This window comes from Hyposmocoma kahamanoa, unplaced genomic scaffold (assembly GCF_003589595.1).
Source record: "Hyposmocoma kahamanoa isolate Upper Pololo Valley unplaced genomic scaffold, ASM358959v1 79, whole genome shotgun sequence".
In the NCBI taxonomy this organism is placed as follows: domain Eukaryota; kingdom Metazoa; phylum Arthropoda; class Insecta; order Lepidoptera; family Cosmopterigidae; genus Hyposmocoma; species Hyposmocoma kahamanoa.
The window spans coordinates 8,537,507-8,555,177 of NW_020653993.1; the positions used below are offsets into that span (position 1 = coordinate 8,537,507).

At 35.2% G+C, this 17,671-nt stretch overlaps 1 protein-coding gene across 1 annotated transcript in view; it reads right to left on the bottom strand.

The window, feature by feature from the left end:
* LOC113233657 (lysosome-associated membrane glycoprotein 1) overlaps positions 1 to 17,671 on the bottom strand; it is a 37,493-nt gene that overhangs the window by 4,019 nt on the left and 15,803 nt on the right. Inside the window, exons 2-4 of the mRNA XM_026468827.1 lie at positions 4,584 to 4,693; positions 2,301 to 2,429; positions 369 to 485 (exon numbers count right to left, since the gene is read on the bottom strand). Of these exons, the coding sequence (XP_026324612.1) occupies positions 369 to 485; positions 2,301 to 2,429; positions 4,584 to 4,693 (356 nt within the window). The remainder of the gene's footprint in view (positions 1 to 368; positions 486 to 2,300; positions 2,430 to 4,583; positions 4,694 to 17,671) is intronic.

Below are 17,671 nucleotides of genomic sequence, written 5' to 3' on the forward strand. Positions count from 1 at the left end.
GTGTGTGTGTGTGTGTGTGTGTGTGTGTGTGTGTGTGTGTGTGTGTGATCTCAATTTTTTTAAGCAAAATAAACAAAGACATAGGAAATGAAACTATTTTTTCGAATTTAAATCGCGTATATATGTTTTTTCAAACAAACAACCTTTCGGGCCCATTACAGGTCCCATGGTCATGGCTGACTGATACAAAAACCCAGACATTACTTTGTATTTCGCGACTGCTTCACTTCAGAAATTAAAGTATTTTTTAAATCTGAATCGCGAGTATATACATATAATTTAATTGTCTCTTTGACTCTTTACAGAACTTTAACAGTAATACACGATTCATCCGAAAAAAAATATTCATTTCCGGTAAACCAACTCACCTTGGCAAAAGCAAACTCTAAAGAAAACTCTTTGAAAGACAGCACGAGTGTTTCGGCGTCACTATCCTTACATACTCCTCCTACGTTTGCGTTGTTTGGGACGAATGTGTTCGCGTCCTGAAAATGAACAATATCACTCTATAAAACGATGGTTTTCAAAATCAACCTAATTCATCAGGAAGATGCTTTAGAAAGACCTGAAGCATGTATCACGTGCAAAGGCGACCAACCGTACACCTCCATGTTGTCACTTGTTTATTATAACCAATAAAACACTCGGTGTGTCTTTTTCATAATAAAATTTAGCACATTCTAAATGCTGATGTGTTATTAGACTAATAGAAATTATTTTGATTTGTGCCACTATTCTTGAAAAGCGGCGAAATGTACAACAATCTAACTGAAATAATCTTTATTTCATAGATGATAAGGTAAAATACACTTGAAATCGTCATATTGATTAAACTCTACTGCTCTTTCGTAAGGCAGAGTCCTCTGAGAATAATGAGCAAGAAACTCTCTACTCTTGTTCTTTGTAAATAAACATTTATAATTTACAATACTTATTTCAAACATCAACTATTGAGACAGTCGGATGGAAAGAATATTTCTTAGTGTTTATAATTAAAGAAAATAATATATGTAAGATCAGATGAAATGATACAGAAAAGTCGATAAAATAGGCATGTATTTAAGTGATTATTTTAAATTTGCAACAGCAGCAGACAAAAAAATCTATACCGTAGTCTTTTTTAATGATTCACCCGTTTTGTCTGAGACGTAAAATAAATTAACTTTGATAGTTTAACATTGGGCCTTAAAAATAAAATTTAGATACTTATTTTTAAATGTTGATTATATTTGTATACTAATTATAATATAATTTGACCTGAAAACATGTACGTAAACGCAATCAAATTGGCTGATGGCACTCGCCGGCCGCTGCAGCGGCATGCTCGCTTCGCTCGCTCCTCGGCTCGAGCTGCTTATTCGTATACTATCTTAACCTACTGGATGGAGGGCGCAACCAAGCAACCAAGATTTATAAGAAGATCAATATCAAAATAAATGTCATCAATCGTTAAAAGAAAAAAACAATAAAAAAAGATAGATAATCAAATATTATTTTTTAATTATTGTATTACCTTGAAAGCGGTTCATTTACAATTTATCCTTAGATCAACCACAACACAGGCACGTTTTGACAGATTACAATATTGTATAATATATATAACCAAATGCGATAATAATAATATAAACAAATGCGAGTCGCATCTATAAGTTTTTAAATCTATAACTATAGTCCATTTGTTTAGGTACTTAACTAAATGTAAACAATCTTGATACATCTTTTTATTGAAACACATGCTTTACAAATCAATAGGTATAAAAATAGGCATGCAATTTCATATGAAGCTAAGTATTTGTATTTTGTATTTGAAGGTAAGGGAAAATCATTTTATAAATGTATATTTCATTAAATAGACATCTCAAGATTGTTTACATTTATTTAGGTACCTAAACAGGTGGACTATAGTATTGCAAGGGGTAAGCGATTGAAAAGTTTTAATAACACGAAAATAAAAATGTTTACTTAATATATCGTCAACTTAGAATAATATCGTCAATTTGAAACTGCTTTGTTTTGCATTGAGCATTGACGCGAGTTTGCCGGAGGTAGAAGTTGTACCGGACAGCGATCCTATAAGTGACGATCGTGTCAGATTTAATTTTTTAAATTTCGAATTTCGGAAAACAAATGCCGAGTCGTGTCGTAAAATTATCCTTTTCATTATTACACGTCGCTATTGACAACAATGGACATCAATCAGCTCCTTCAACGTCAAATCAAATAATATTATCATTATAAATACCAGCACCAAGATTCATTGAAACGCGAATGAGAAATACGAAAACGCAATTGATACTTACTGCCCGTTCGTTTAGCTTAGTAACATAGGAAATGTCCAATAACGCGTCCACTGTCATCAAAATACATGTCTCGCCACCAGGCGCCAACCGGTACGTCGCTGTCATTAGACTTCGTTCTGTGGCTGGCTCCTGAAACACGTCATATTTAAGGACATATAAATGAAACTTAAAATAACAATCTCCGTTCCATTGCTGCCGTCCACTATCTAAAAGGCGGCTAAGTGAGAAGTGGTCAAATAACCGTTTTAAATACCAACAAATACAGCACGCTATTCTCTTACATAAACAGTTAACGTGTTCGCCTTATCGGAACTTACCCTAACGATGCGCAGCTGAAATATCATTAAACAATATCAATATTCTAAAAGTGGGTTATAGTTTTTTATGATATTTCGAAAAATTATTTTGTCACTTAGTTTGACTTAAATGACATGGCATATCGTTAAATTCGCACTATCACATCTGCAAAAAATTAAGGAAATTACAGGCACATGGGACTTGTCAACTGATTTCAGGGCATCGGCCGCAGTGGTAGTGCCCCTCAGATCTTTGCGATTTAAAGCGCTGAGCGGCACTACAACTGTTATGGATAGACGAGTAGCTTAACATCAGGCGCACGACTTGTTCGTCCCGTCACTTGATATTGTTAACTGCCTCCGTGGCCGAACGGTTACCATGCCGGACTGCCACGCAGAGGTCCCAGGTTCGATTCCCGGGCCGAGAGGAATATTTGTATGGCCTACAATTATTTCTCTCGTGAGTTTGGATGTAATTTGTGGTTGTCTATGTGTGTGACCATGGCACCCGCAACACAGGGTTTCCCTAGTGCGGGACTATGTTGAGTGTGTGCGTTATTTATTTATTTATTATTATTATTGTTTGAAAAAAAACCTGAATACCATTGATACAGTCCGCTACATTAATAATTGAAATAAATAGTGTGTATACATTTTTATTGAATTGGTATTCAATTATTTTTATGTGAAATTACTCTAAATTACGACTAAAAAATCGTTAAAAAACCAAATATTAAAGTTACGACCGAAGCACATAGAAAAATTCGTGAGGTCCGCTGGTTCGTTGCGTTCAGTTGATATAGCGTCTGGCACAGTATGCTAGAAGACGTCGGTTCGAATCCGGCCGATACGAAGGATTTTTTTGTGAGTGTTCAATCATTGTATTAATAATTAAATAGCGTGTACTTTATAATAAAAGAATCGAGATTTGAAATTAGAGCTTTACTAATATTTCGATTCAAAGTCGAGTCAGAAAGTTAAAAATTATCGTTTGATAATCTTTATCGTCGATGCGATAATTTCAGGGTCACGGAGGAATGTTCATTGAAATATGATTGAAATGCATATGTTAATAATTCTAATTACATGTATTATAAGTAATTTTTTGTCGAAATAATGTTATTTTGTATAATGTACTTAAGTGATGTCCCGAATCCAGAATAGATCTGGGACAAAAAATGTTGTCTTAATGTAGTCCCACATATAGTCTCTGTTCCTAGAAGTTTAGGTTAAAACAGTCTACCAATTACGATCATTGATTATGACACAAAAGAAGACAATTTATTAATCTGTTGCTAGAAAAATAACATGGCTTTTCTACGTACAATTCAGATACCTGGGTCGTGGTTGGTTCACCAAGAGTCCATTGCCGTCCAGCAACACCTTTTTTTAGGTTAAATTCGTATTTTAGTGTTTTATTGAATATCAGGATGTTTGACCACTATGATATTCAATTATTCTTTGTAAAATTACTCCACTAGTTTGTTAAAATTGTTAATACAAAGACACTTAGAAAAAATTCCGAATCGACGTCTTCTAGCAAACCGTGCCAGATTCTATGCCACGGAACGAACCAGCGGACCTCACGCATTCTTCAATTCTTTAGGATCTTTCTATCTGCTTCATTTAACGACTTTTTAGCCGTAGCGCCATCTATGAGAAATCTATGTAAGTATTTCGTCACCCAGTTAGGCACTTTTACAGCTTCACTATAATTAAGTATTTTATTGAATGTCAGGATTGTTTTAGGTTAAAAATCTATGCAAATCCCAGTTTTTTTGTATTTTTAGTGCTTATTGACCAAACCCAGTACTGATCTTTAAATATATTATATCATTGAAGTTGTATACGGGATTCTCACTAATAAGTCATAACTAATTAAGTACTTTTCTACCTCTTTTGTATTTGTTAATGGCTATCGCTTTAAAAACCCCGTTTCCACATCATACAGCACGAGAGTAAACAAAAATAATAAAAGTATTCATACCGTCGAGCCCCCTGGCGCTGCAGTAGTTTTGCTATACTTCGTCACCCTTGGTTTCCTCGTAGACGCTTGACTATCCAACTGGAGACTGTGCACGGAACACACCACCAACACTGCCAAACACAACATAGATCTGGATATACTTATATATAAAAAAAACAACACTTGTCTTGTCACGCTGTCCCAGTCTCTGTTAATGAGAAACCACGCTACAGAGCGTCGTCGTTAGACTGTTACATGTCTCCTAATTAAACAACTATTGTTATACATAGGCATTTAAACTATTTTTTCGTATCTAGCGTATATTTCTTTTTCTAACAAACCAACGTTTCACGCCCTACAGGTCCTGTGGTCATATGGACAATGACCTGCAAAGGGCCCGAAACTTTGGTTTGTTTGAAAAAGCGATTCATTTTCTTTGTGTAACAATCACGAACCCTAAAACTTGTTAACTAAAATTATAATCATCTATATTCTACTTAATTTTTTCACAATCACATGGGGACTTATTTATAAATACTTTAAAAAACACCGAATTGTTTTTCATTCTTTATTATAACACACGTCTTAGAAATAAAAAACTGCAAGGAAAAGTATGTACACTACAAACATAGCAAGCACGAAACTAAATTGAATTTAACCGTTTGTTCACAGTAGCGAGACGGTATGAATAGACGAGGTGATTCAGAGTGACGTTTTATTCGATTTATCGATAGACGTTAAGTGTTTTTGCAGGGAATGGAAGCAAAATAGTTCTTCAATTAAATGAAAAACGTTGTCCTCCTTTCTTGACATCGAATTAGGATACTTATTCCTTTTACTGTGAATGTGTTCCTGTTTATAGTTTCGATAAATAAATATAAATATTAGACAAAAACACATTTGTACCTCCGATTTCAAAGTAACTAACGCACGCACCACAAACACCCGAGACAATATAGAAAAATTAGTTTTCGACATTGACCCGACTGGGGATCGAAAACTTGACCACGAGTGTCCTTTAATCGAGGTGAATGGATTTGCCAATTGGCGTAAGGTTCTCGCTTATGGTTGCCCAGTATACGTCTGATATGAATATGAATAATAAATACGTCTTACGTGAAGACTCCTTTTTAGAATAGAATAGAAACCATTTATTACAAAACGCCACAACACAAAAATACACAGTATGAGACAATAAAAAAAATTAAGCTAAATTAAAATAAAGATGAAATAGAATAAGAAAAAAAATTAAATAAAATGAATTAAAAATAATCTTAGTAATTGGTAATGCATTTCATTACACAAAGATAGTCAACACTATTGTGTACAAGGTAAATGTCATGTGTGCGGCTGTGGCGTATGTAAAAGGATCCACTCAGCTGATGTCAAAACCGCCGAGAAAAGGCTGTGACGCTGATTTTCAGTGGACCCTTACGTTTTCATTTACTATTGCTAAAAGGTAATGAGCCGGAAATAGCTCAGTGGAATGGAGTAAAAAGTTTTGACCGTCCACTAGGAAAGAGTTTTACAGAAAATAGGTGCATGAAGATATACACTCAAATTCATAGCGAACGGAGTTAACGAAGTGAAAAAGTGAGCAAAAAAATCAGTTTAAGGTTGAGTTTTAGGTAAAAAATCAATTTCAGTGTTTTAAGATTTATAAAATAATATATGTAAATTCTATAAATTTTATTTCCTCTGATTTTCTGCATTGCCAATTTTATTAACCCTTTAAATTTATTTGTAAAATCATCCCTGAACAATTATAAGCTACTTACATCTGACGAAACAGTTTTATTCCCTATTTTTTAAATATCTTTAATAAGACATAAAAAATATCATTTAATAAGATTGTCACATGGATAATTTTATCTTTAGGTTACAAGTACAAGCGATATTCATAAGAAATAGATTATTATTAACTTTTATGCCGCATTTAATCTAAAAGTGTCTTTAATAAATTTCACTAAACTAAGCAAACAAAAACTACTTCTTGAAACTACGAGTATGCATGTCGCCCGTAAACGTACACTGCCGCGAATCCATTTTACATAAATTATTAAAAAGTCTGTTCCAATTAATTTATTCCACTTAATCTGTGTGATTAAATTTTTTATCATCAATAGTTCTCTTAGAAAAAAATAGCAATTTTTTATTTTATTTTTATCTTGTTCTGATTATTTATTACATATTGTTGAACTGTACAACATTGACGCTAAGTAAATCCAGTTAAATGTGCCAAATCGATTGAATCTCAAATATTTATTTATCGATACTAAATTTCGACACGCTCACATCACTAATAGTCTTTCATGAATGGAAAATTTAGTCCAATAACGTCGCGTGTGACACATGCGTAGTTAACTGTTACATTCTAGATTTTAAACAATATGTCCACAGTTTAAAGTCTGAAAGTCCACTACTCAACAGGCCATCCCAAAAAAATCTGTGATCCTCACGCATTACCGTTGGATTGTTAAATGCGCTAAAGTTGCAGTGTCATATCTGGAGATTTAGGGTCGTATTCTAGAACTCTACTCAATGCTCAAGTCAAGATTTGAGTATGGTTTAAAGCACTCGAAATCATACTCAAGCCCCTGCCATTAGGGTTGTATTTCCAGTGCTTGTGTTTCCAGTGCAATCCTGACTTGAGCATTGAGTAGAGTTCTAGAATACGACCCTCAGACCCGTGCCCAACAGTGAAACGTAAATTAATTGATAGACTACGGTTTGCGGTTAATAATAATAATAACATGCTAGACAACCAGATCGATCACCTGTAGTGCGATTCACCTAAGTTCAAGATATCAAAATATCGTTGAAGTTACGTAGTCGTTCGATCGAAGTCCTATCCAAAATGGCTATTCACGTATCACTTGAACGAACGTTGATATGAGTAGAATCGAAACGTAACGAGTAATGAACGATGAAAATGAATATCTGGGATTGTGAAATTTGACATTTAGACGTCGAAAGTCTATTGAAAGAACTGTCAAAATTTTAGCAGAATACGTATGACTTGTCGTTTAGAGTCGAATTAACGTCGATTCATATACCAGAATACGCTTTAACGACATTTGGATCGAACGACTTTAAAATTGGATTCGTTGTCGTTCACTGTCACACGTGAATACGAAAAAACAGTTCAACGACTAAGTCGCTACGATTACGTGAATCACCCCCCTGGTCTCAAACTAAGGAATTCCCTGTACCAGACCAACGGAATTAATAATAATAATAACACACACACTCATTGCCCCGCACCGCACTAGGGAAACCCTTTTTTTTTTGTTCCAAGTGACGGGACGAACAAGTCGTGCGCCTGGTGGTAAGCGACACACCTATCCATGACAGTTGCAGTGCTACTCAAAGTCAAACAATCTTTATTTCATAGATATATAAGAATTACACTTGAAATCGTCATATTGATTAAACTCTACTACTTATTCGTAAGGCAGATTCCCCTGAGAACAATGAGCAAGAAACTCTAGAGGTTGCTCTTTGTAAATAAACATTTAAATATATTTATCATTACAATATTTAATTTAAACATCTTAGATCGAGACTACCTGAAAGAGCTACACAGGTCGCTACCACGGATTTTTGTCATCCAAGTACGCAGAAGTTGTATAATAAACGATTCTGTACCCCACTCACGCTGTGATAGAGCTCGGCCTGCGGCGCGTGGGCGGGTTCAGATTACGGGGTGTGCTCATGCTTTTCGGTGGCACAGCGGTTGTACTATGCGTGCTGGATGAGGAAGTTCGATTCCCGATTTGGGCCAATTTAAGAAAAGAACATTTGTAAGTTGGTTTTGGTCTGAGTATTCCGGGCATTGCCCTCTGAGTTATCATTATTCTGGTATTTATAGTACAGGAAATTCGGCTGAAATTTGGCATTTTTTCCCCCTAAATATTTATCTTTGGCATAGCTTCCAAAAAAAAAAGGAATCTAACAGAGAGACGGTCGAGACACAACAACGCTATTATAAGTATCTCATTTCCACTACATGACTATGACTTTGTTTTAAAAAAATTAAAATAGCTCTTTAATGGCGGCCATATTAAAAAAAAACAAAAACGCTTGTATGGCGGCTATTTCGAAAAACGGCGGAAACAAAATTTTTACCCTTAATTATGATTGAAATTTTTATCTACCGCCAAAAAAAGTTTATAAGGCAGCCATATTGAAAAGTGGCGAAAAATAAAATTTGACACGGAGACAGAATTCACACTGAGGCACTACCCAGACACCCAGACTGGAACCAATTTAGAAAAGTTTATTTCTCGAATTGGCTCTATCGGGAATCGACCACGGGACTTCCTCATACAGTGCCGAAAGCGCAAAACGTTTGGCCACCGAGGTCGTCACATCCTTTGAAAACTTCAGTTCAAAATGAATATAAAGTTACTTTTGAAGGTATACCAAATTTTCTCTATTTTTCTACTCTCCCACAAAGATTTTTTATTTATAAAATCTAGACTACAGAGTAGTTTTAACAAGGCGCTAAAAATGTAGAATATCCAATATGCCAGTTTAATTAAAAAATCTAGACCAAAAAGGTCACAGGGCAATTCTCGATCCCCAGCAATAATGAAATTCAGTCTGACGTGACATTCAACAATTCGATTAAAACCGAGGTACCGTGAGATAATGGAAAAACCTTGTTAGAAAAGTTTTACGTGTCGGTAGCAGGGTTTGTTCTCGAAGCAGGAAATCTGAATTCTAGAACTTCTAGAAACATTACAAAGTTACGCTAAATGAATTTTGTAGGTTTTTGATAATGACTAGGAAGTTTGTTTACGTAAAGTTTGACAAATAAAACCAATGTTTAAAAAATAAAATATCCTGCACTGTGAGTACTAAAGATACCACGCAGACCAGAACCAAACGTGTCATTGTTTTTTTTTCTTTGAAAGAATAAGTTGAGATGCACCACAGTCCATCATCAAGTTCGAATTTCATAAACGCTTTTGCGCGCAGATTTCTAATGAGAAATAAAGTCTTTCCGAGCTAGTGAGGTAAACTTTTAAGTGCGAATATCTCTAAAGTTACCAAAATGAAAATGCGTAGTTATGACAAGGAGTACTGTAGACCATAATTATGTCTGTGCGAGACTATAATGACTTTTACCCTTTTACCCTTACCCTCTCCATAAAAAAATGTTTAAACTGGCCTTTGTCTAGACAATACTCACGCGTAGGCGTTGTAGGTCATGTTTGGATAGTGCTCAGTATACAGGTCGTTTCACGGTTATGGGACACGGAGGGAAAGTGTTTTAAATATTATAGACGGATATTTTGCTTAATGGGGATGTTATTTCATTTTTAAAAGGAAGTAATTTATTTTTATTTATTAAACTTTATTGCACACGAAATAGTAGAAATGGCGGTATTAATGCCATTATGCATTTTCTACCAGTCAACCGGAGAGCTAAGTACAGAATAAATAACAAGGGTAGACAAATAGAAACAGGTAGGATCAAATTTATAAATAATTGTGATACATAGATTACACACAATATAAATAATACATACAGTATACACATATACTCGAAATATACGAATAACTACATCCATTATATGAACAATCTTTATTTACATATCTACAAAGCATACACATCAGTGGCAAGGCGTGAAAATTGTCGTTAGTAAAGCCGTTATTGTAACTATACTAATCGTTATTATAATAAAAATAATAAGGGGTAAAACAAAAAACAGCTAACTGAAGAAACAATGCCGCCTTGGTTACATTTAAACACAACTAATTAGCACACAAGATACTAGTATACTTCATTTCACTGGTTAACTTATTATACACATACAATTTTACATAAAACTTGATTATTTAATATTCATAATTCAACGATTATAGAAAATTTTAGGCGAGCTGGTCAAAATCGAGTTATATGGACGCCTCGCCACTGATATACGTATTATAACACATATAAATATCAGGCCAATGCATGGCATGCAGTCAAAGACTTTTAAATAGTTGCTTGCCTCATTTGAGAGTTAAACCGACCAAATATGACTATATTTTTATGATGCCGACCGAAAGTACTCGTACTTTAATTTGAAAGAACACCGTTGAATTGTACAGTTTATTGAAAAAAGAGAAACAAACTTGAAACTGCCGATGCATAAAATTTTTTTTAACAATTAATTTGTCAAAGTTGAAAATGTGGACCACATTCTTGTATGTAAATGCTCAATGTTTTGATAAGTTCGGTACTTGTAGGTGTGCATATCGCGTTGCCATGGGCATTCGAAATATTGTAAATATTGGTATTCCATTCCCGCTTCAATTCCATTTATCCATCGTAATCGTCCATTACCCTCCACGTTGTCAAATTGCTTTTTTTCTTTCACGTAACCCCAGAAAAATATGAATATCGACTAATAGAACACATTAATTTCAAATACTGTGTTACTTAAAAGAAATTAATCCTTGTAATAGTTAACCCTTTCGATCGGCAATTTTTTTTTCGCATTTGATCGGTTCCATTCCCAGATGAGGCAAGTAATACTGAAAAATGACACAAGATGGATCACATTTTGAACATTTGATAAAGTAATTGCAATTAATTATACATTGGCAGTTTCAAGTTTGTTTCTTTTTTGAATAAATTGTATAATTAGACTACAGTAATGTACAGTCACATGTGGTCGGTTCCATTCGCAGATGAGGCAAGCAACTTTTAAATTCTTTGAATACAGTATTAATTCCTTTTAAAAATTAAATAATGCCTACAAGCTAAAGCCCTTCGCGTTTCATAACCGTGAGACGCCCTTATCGCATATCTTTATTATAATTTTATGACATCAAGAGACGGGAAGAACAAAGTAAGTCGTGCACCTGGTGGTAAGCCACATACCTATCCACAACAGTTGCAGTGCAACTCAAAGAACTAAATCGCAAAGACCTGAGGGGCATTGCGATTGCGCCCGTCAAATTGTGCCATAAAATTGACAAGTCCCATGTGCCTGTTGAGTAATTTTTCAAAAAATGTCAAATACTGGAAATTTTGAAAATTTCCCGAAAAATTTAAAAAATATAATTTCGAAATATAATTTTTTTACTTTTAAAAATATATTTTTAAGTTTAATTTAGTGTGGATTATAAAATAAACTTATGTAACTAAAAGCCACCTAGAACAAAACGAGATTTAAAATGATTTCACAACAGCGAAAAATCCTTTAAAATGCACCATCGTTTTCGTTCAGTAACTTTAACATTTGACAGGTGTCAAGTCAAATGTGGAACAATGTTGGAAAAATATCCGGAAAAATACGATTATTTCAAAATGGTATTTTTTCCATGGCCCAACACTACATGTGCCTATAGTTTCAGCAGCACCCTTCAAAACCGGAACGCAGGTATGCTCTCATCACTTATTGGTGACAGAAATATCTAAGATAACTGTAATTTCCTGGACGAACTCTTTCACATGGATCTTTACTGTTACATAATATCTATAAAACAATTCATTATGTTTACTATCAAGTGACCTGCCGCGATTGGACTGATGTGTGCTTTTTGAACGTGCCAGCTTGGAGAAAAATATTAGAACTGGAAAACCCATCACTATTGTCTTGTACTTTGGTATAGTATGGTATGGAGTGACGGGCTGATGTCTAGTACTAAACACTACATGTAACATAGTTTATATTTATTAATTAATGTACATCGATGTACTTGGCTTATAAAGTATTTTATTGCCATTACATAATTATGCGCGTGAGAGTGTGGGTGTCCTGTGTTTGTTCTTGTGTGTGTATAATATTATAACTTTTTTATAAAATAAAGCCAACTTCGAAAGTTCGTGGAATTATGTCTATTTGCCGAGTTTTATTCAAATCGGTTACGGGAATTCAACTTCTAGTTTGCCTTCCTTAGAGGTAGAATATTTTCTCCAAATTTAAAGGGACCAAATACATACGTGATGTGTACATATCCACTTTTTCATGTTCATTTACACACCCTTTCTTTCTCTTTCCAAAAAAAAGAATCATCAAAATCTGTTCACAAACGCCGTATCGCGTAACATACACAAAAAACACATTCGACTGAGAACTTTCTCCTTTTTTGAAGTCGGTTAAAAAGCAACAATAATTTTACGGGTTTTTATCTCAGAAAGTTATTCTTACTTTAAGGTTCACTTTCAGCTGTCAGGAGTATATCAATTTCAACCCAACGTTCATCTGTCGTTTATACGTACAACAACAAAATGTTCAACTTAACATTTGTTATCGGTTATACGTTGAACTATTGTTTAAGTAATTGGAAAGTTGAACTAACAGGATGAATTTCGTCCAATAAGTTCAACTTTTTAAAAAGTTGTACCTAGTTGAACTAATAATATTTATGTCCGATTAGTTCAACTGATTGACTTTATAGTTCAACATAGTGGTTTAGACGTATAATTTTTAGTGATTTTTGGTTCCGTAGTCATTATATGATGTCATGACTGTCCGTATGTCATAGTACTATTTATTACATGCTCTTTTATGATCTTATTGTCATAATCATGAAATTTAGTAAATGTATTTATGGCTAATAAAAATAAAGATATGGTACTGTAACAAAGAAAGTATGTGAAAATATCCGAAACAATTTCTATATCTCATCGAATTTTAGATTAGGCAAAACAGCTCTTGTAACAGACAAATAAAATTGGAATCGAATGTGGTTAAACCGAATTACATAACGGTTACGTAGCCCTTTTATGGGCGTGTCCAACACGCTCTTCGAAAGTCTTTTTATATACAAATGACTGTATATGTAAAAAAAATTACATCAAGTTTGGCGTTCATATTATTTTCAATCTGACCGAAAACATACGAGCTTTTACAGAGTACAAACATTAGTAACTACCATAGACCCGTGGTAAATACAATAGGTAAACAATATACATATTTGATATATTGTACAAGACAACTTACTCTTGTTTTTGCAGGGAATGGAAGGAAAATATTAAATTAAATTAATTAGTTAAATAGTTCTTCAAATGAATTTAGAAACGTGGTCCTCCGGTCTCGACATCGAAATTGGGTTTGCCATTTCGGTTTAGAAGGGTAAGGATTCCGGTGAAATTACAGGCACATGGGACTTGTCAACTTGTCTCCGGGTGACGAGCGCAGTGGCAATGCCCCTAGAGTCTTTGCGATTTAAAGCTCTGTGTGGCGCTGCAACTGTCACAGACAGGCGCGCTACTTGTTCGTCCCGATCGATTCGTCGTTCAAGAAAACGTCGTGAAGAACCGTTTTATGTCGGGAGCGGTTTACAAAACTCCATATCTCCTTGGTACAACCCTATGGATACCACGTATATGTTTTAGCACCAGCTGAACGATAAGAAATACACGAATACGGAACCATAGTGTTTACATTCAACGTTTTTTGTTTTTTCCGTTGATTCAAATGGGAAAATCCGTTTGTCGCATTTCGTTTTATCGAGTTTGTTTTTCGTGCCGTTAGATTGGAACGTGATTTTCAGATGTAATCTTTGATCTAGACATATAAAATCTAACAAGGTAGATTTAGACCCTCACCATGTTATATATATAACTGCTTCACCCAAATTATCGCTTTTGATGTAATATATTCCAACTTGGGGTGACTCTGCTAAAACTGTTATGTTGGAGGTTGAACGTGCACAAAGAATGATCCTAAAGATTTGTAATTTCAAACCTAGACTACACCCTACGTCAACATTGTATAAGGATGAGGGGTTCTAACTGTAAGACAGTTACTTATTTGGCTTCTGTTGTCAAGCAACATCAGCATGTTGAGTATACCTTAATTAGAAAATGAGAGCGGTGATAGTAGAATGAGTACATGGTTTGTATACATTTTAAGGTTAAAACAGCTTTCATAGAAAAATTCTTTGTCAAGTTATCAAGGTGGTCGATTATACAATAAGGTTAACAAACGGTGCCATAACCCCAAAACAAGAAGGGAATGCAAAAGAGTTGTTTCAAGCTGGCTTAATAAACTTAGCTGGAGACTGAGGACTTTGTGTCTCCAGCTATCGGTGGCTAGGCGTGAATATTGTCGTTAGTAAAACTGGAGCAAAACAAAAAACACCTAACTTAAGAAAACACAACTTATTAGCACATAAGGTTACTTATATACTTCATTTCGCCGGTTAATTTATCCTACACATAAAATTTATAATACAATAATACGTTGAAATTGAAATTGAAATTTTAGATAAGCCGGCGAAAATCGAGTTATGTGAACACCTCGCCACTGCCAGCTGTAAGACTAATAGAAATAGAAGTGTTGCGTTATTAGATATCTTCACACAACACACATACATACACATGCACGCACACACGCACACCCAGACACGAACACACACACACACACACACACACACACACACACAGAGAGAGAGAGAGAGAGAGAGAGAGAGAGAGAGAGAGACACACCTACTCAAATATGCTGTTTCTTTTTCGTTTTTTGTTTCTGTTTTATTTTTGTTCATTCCTATGTCATAGATCATCAATTAAAATCTAGTATTTGTAATACTCTAGGAATGTAGGTGACTCATAGCACAGGTCTAACCTAGTTTGAGCTCCTGTCTCCCAACTTTGTGCCTATGATTGTTATAGTACCTAGAGTACACGATGTATGAGTCGGGAGACAATAAATTATTTATTATTATTATATAACTTATTATTAATAATAAAGCAAACATTTCAGACCAACCACAGAAAGGTACAGTTAGCAGCACATCAAGCTACACTTTGACGGATCTTGTTCCGTTGCACTGGAAGCGGTATACGAACCTAACGAAAGAGTACAGCTTGATGTGCTGTTGACTGTATATAGCTGTCCTCCTTATCATAACTAACGTAATCAACATTTTTAGTGAAATTGAGTTATTAAATGGGCTCTACAATCCTCTCTAATCAGTTTGTTTATATCACATTTAGTTTCCGTTTTATTGTTAAGCGAAATCAGGGTAATTGGTTTTTTTTTTTAAAGAAAGTTACTGAAATCCAAATGCATTAATTGTGACAAAGACAGCAGATAGGCTTCGCTGTTATTCTGCCATGACCAGAAACAGTTAAAAACACTCTAAAACACATTAAAGAACAGAGACCGTCTATTTACAGCTTTTGGAGTTGAAGCCCTTGGCCCGCGGGGTTCCAGTGCCCCTCATCTGTACAAAATTTTATCTAAAAAATGAATAGGCTGTCTGGGAAACCCAACCGGCAGCTACCTTGCCCAACACATTAGCATAGCCATTCAAAGGGGGAACGCCGCCAGCATCTTGGGCACCTTGCCGCGGGGACTAAATTTTATTCATGTAATTTAAAACTCCTACTGGTGACTGGTAGCTGTAAAGGTACTAACTGGGTGATAAATCTATAATAGATTTCTCATAGATGGCGCTACGACTAAAAAGTTGTTGAAAGACCAAGTACAAAGACACGACGCAAGCACATAGAGAAATTCGTGAGGTCCGTTGGTTCGTTCCGTGGCTTAGTTGCTATAGCGTCTGGCACGGTATGCAAGAAGACGTCGGTTCGAATCCGACCGGATCGAAGGAATTTTTTCTGAGTGTTCGATCTTTGTATTAATAATTATAACAAACTAGTGGAGTAATTTTACAAAAAATAATTGAATATCAATTCAATAAAAATTTAATTAAAAATCCTACTTTTACTTCCTAATATTTAAGCTCTTATTGTACCTTACCTGTATATTATCACAGTAATAAACCTACTAGTCTAAATGACACGTATTTTGTCAATAAGAAATGAACATCTCTAATTAAATGTAAAACCTTACTTAATATCACAAGCATGTACTTATATAAATTAATTAAGACTACTCGAAAGTTTCTCTCCGAAGAGTTCCCAAGGGAGCAATTCCCGTTTTTATTACCACAACGAAGGCGCTTACGCGTAAGTAAAATATTTACGGCAATATGGCGACTCTTGTTGCTTAATAAGGTCTATAAATTATAACCACAATTTTAGGTATTATATTAAGAATGTTGTCAAGAGTCTAATAAATCTTTGGAATATTCATTTCTTTTACTACACTTTCAGAGCTCCTTGTAGAGTTCGTCCAGGGATGTACTGCCACCTGACCTTACCTATTTCTACCGCCAAGCAGTAATATGGGCATTACTGTGTTCCAGTTTGGAAGGATAAGGGTGCGTTTATTCGACACGTATTTCATCGCGCTCACTCTCAGCGACCGCGTGCATCTAACTGTCATAGCAAAGTACGCTCTATTTATTTAGCTTTTACGTTTTAACTTAAATGAGCGTCCCGGGCGCGCGGGCGAGGCTAGCTTGTCTTTGGTCTACGCGGCGACCACGAGATTGTATTATTCAGAGGAATTTAAATGTTGTTGCCTAGTAAATAAAATTGCCAGATTCACCATTAATGTACGTGAAAGCGTGGTTGGGTTGCCGCGTCGAGTTTCGCGTCACGGAACGGTGAAATTACAGGCACATTGGACTTGTCAATTTACGTCTCAGGGTGGGCATAGTCGCTTCTTTGTGATTCAAAGTTTTGAGTGACACTGCAACTGTTGTGGACGTCACTCGGTAGCATAAAAAAACAGATATTTGATTATGATACCTGTGACACTTCATTTGACGTTTGTCACAGGGATGAGGTAGAGTCGATATTTTAGGGTATTTGATTTTTGAAGCAAAATGTAGAGATGTGTGAACTGTTTTAAATTATATTGAAGGCATATAAAATACCTATAACTATAATGCAATTTCCATTGATATTAACCTTACCCTTGAAAACTAGGTCGCAGTAATAATCACATTAGTGCTTGGCGTGAGAAATGGGTAAGATGGCAGTACTCCCCTGTACGAACACTTTTACAATAAGCTCTATTGGTGCTAAGAATACCTTATACTATGAATACCAGTGAAACGGAATTCACACGAGTACATTGCCCCCAGAGCAAGCCGTTGGGCCACTGAGCCCGTCGTAAAAAAAGCTTAGTCTTCCAAAGAGGAAACGTTGTCAGCCTCTTGGGCACGACGCCCCCTAGGGCGCTAACCTCGATTATGTTTTCTACCTTTAACTAGAAATTTCTAATTAAGCACATTTAGAGCGTAAATAA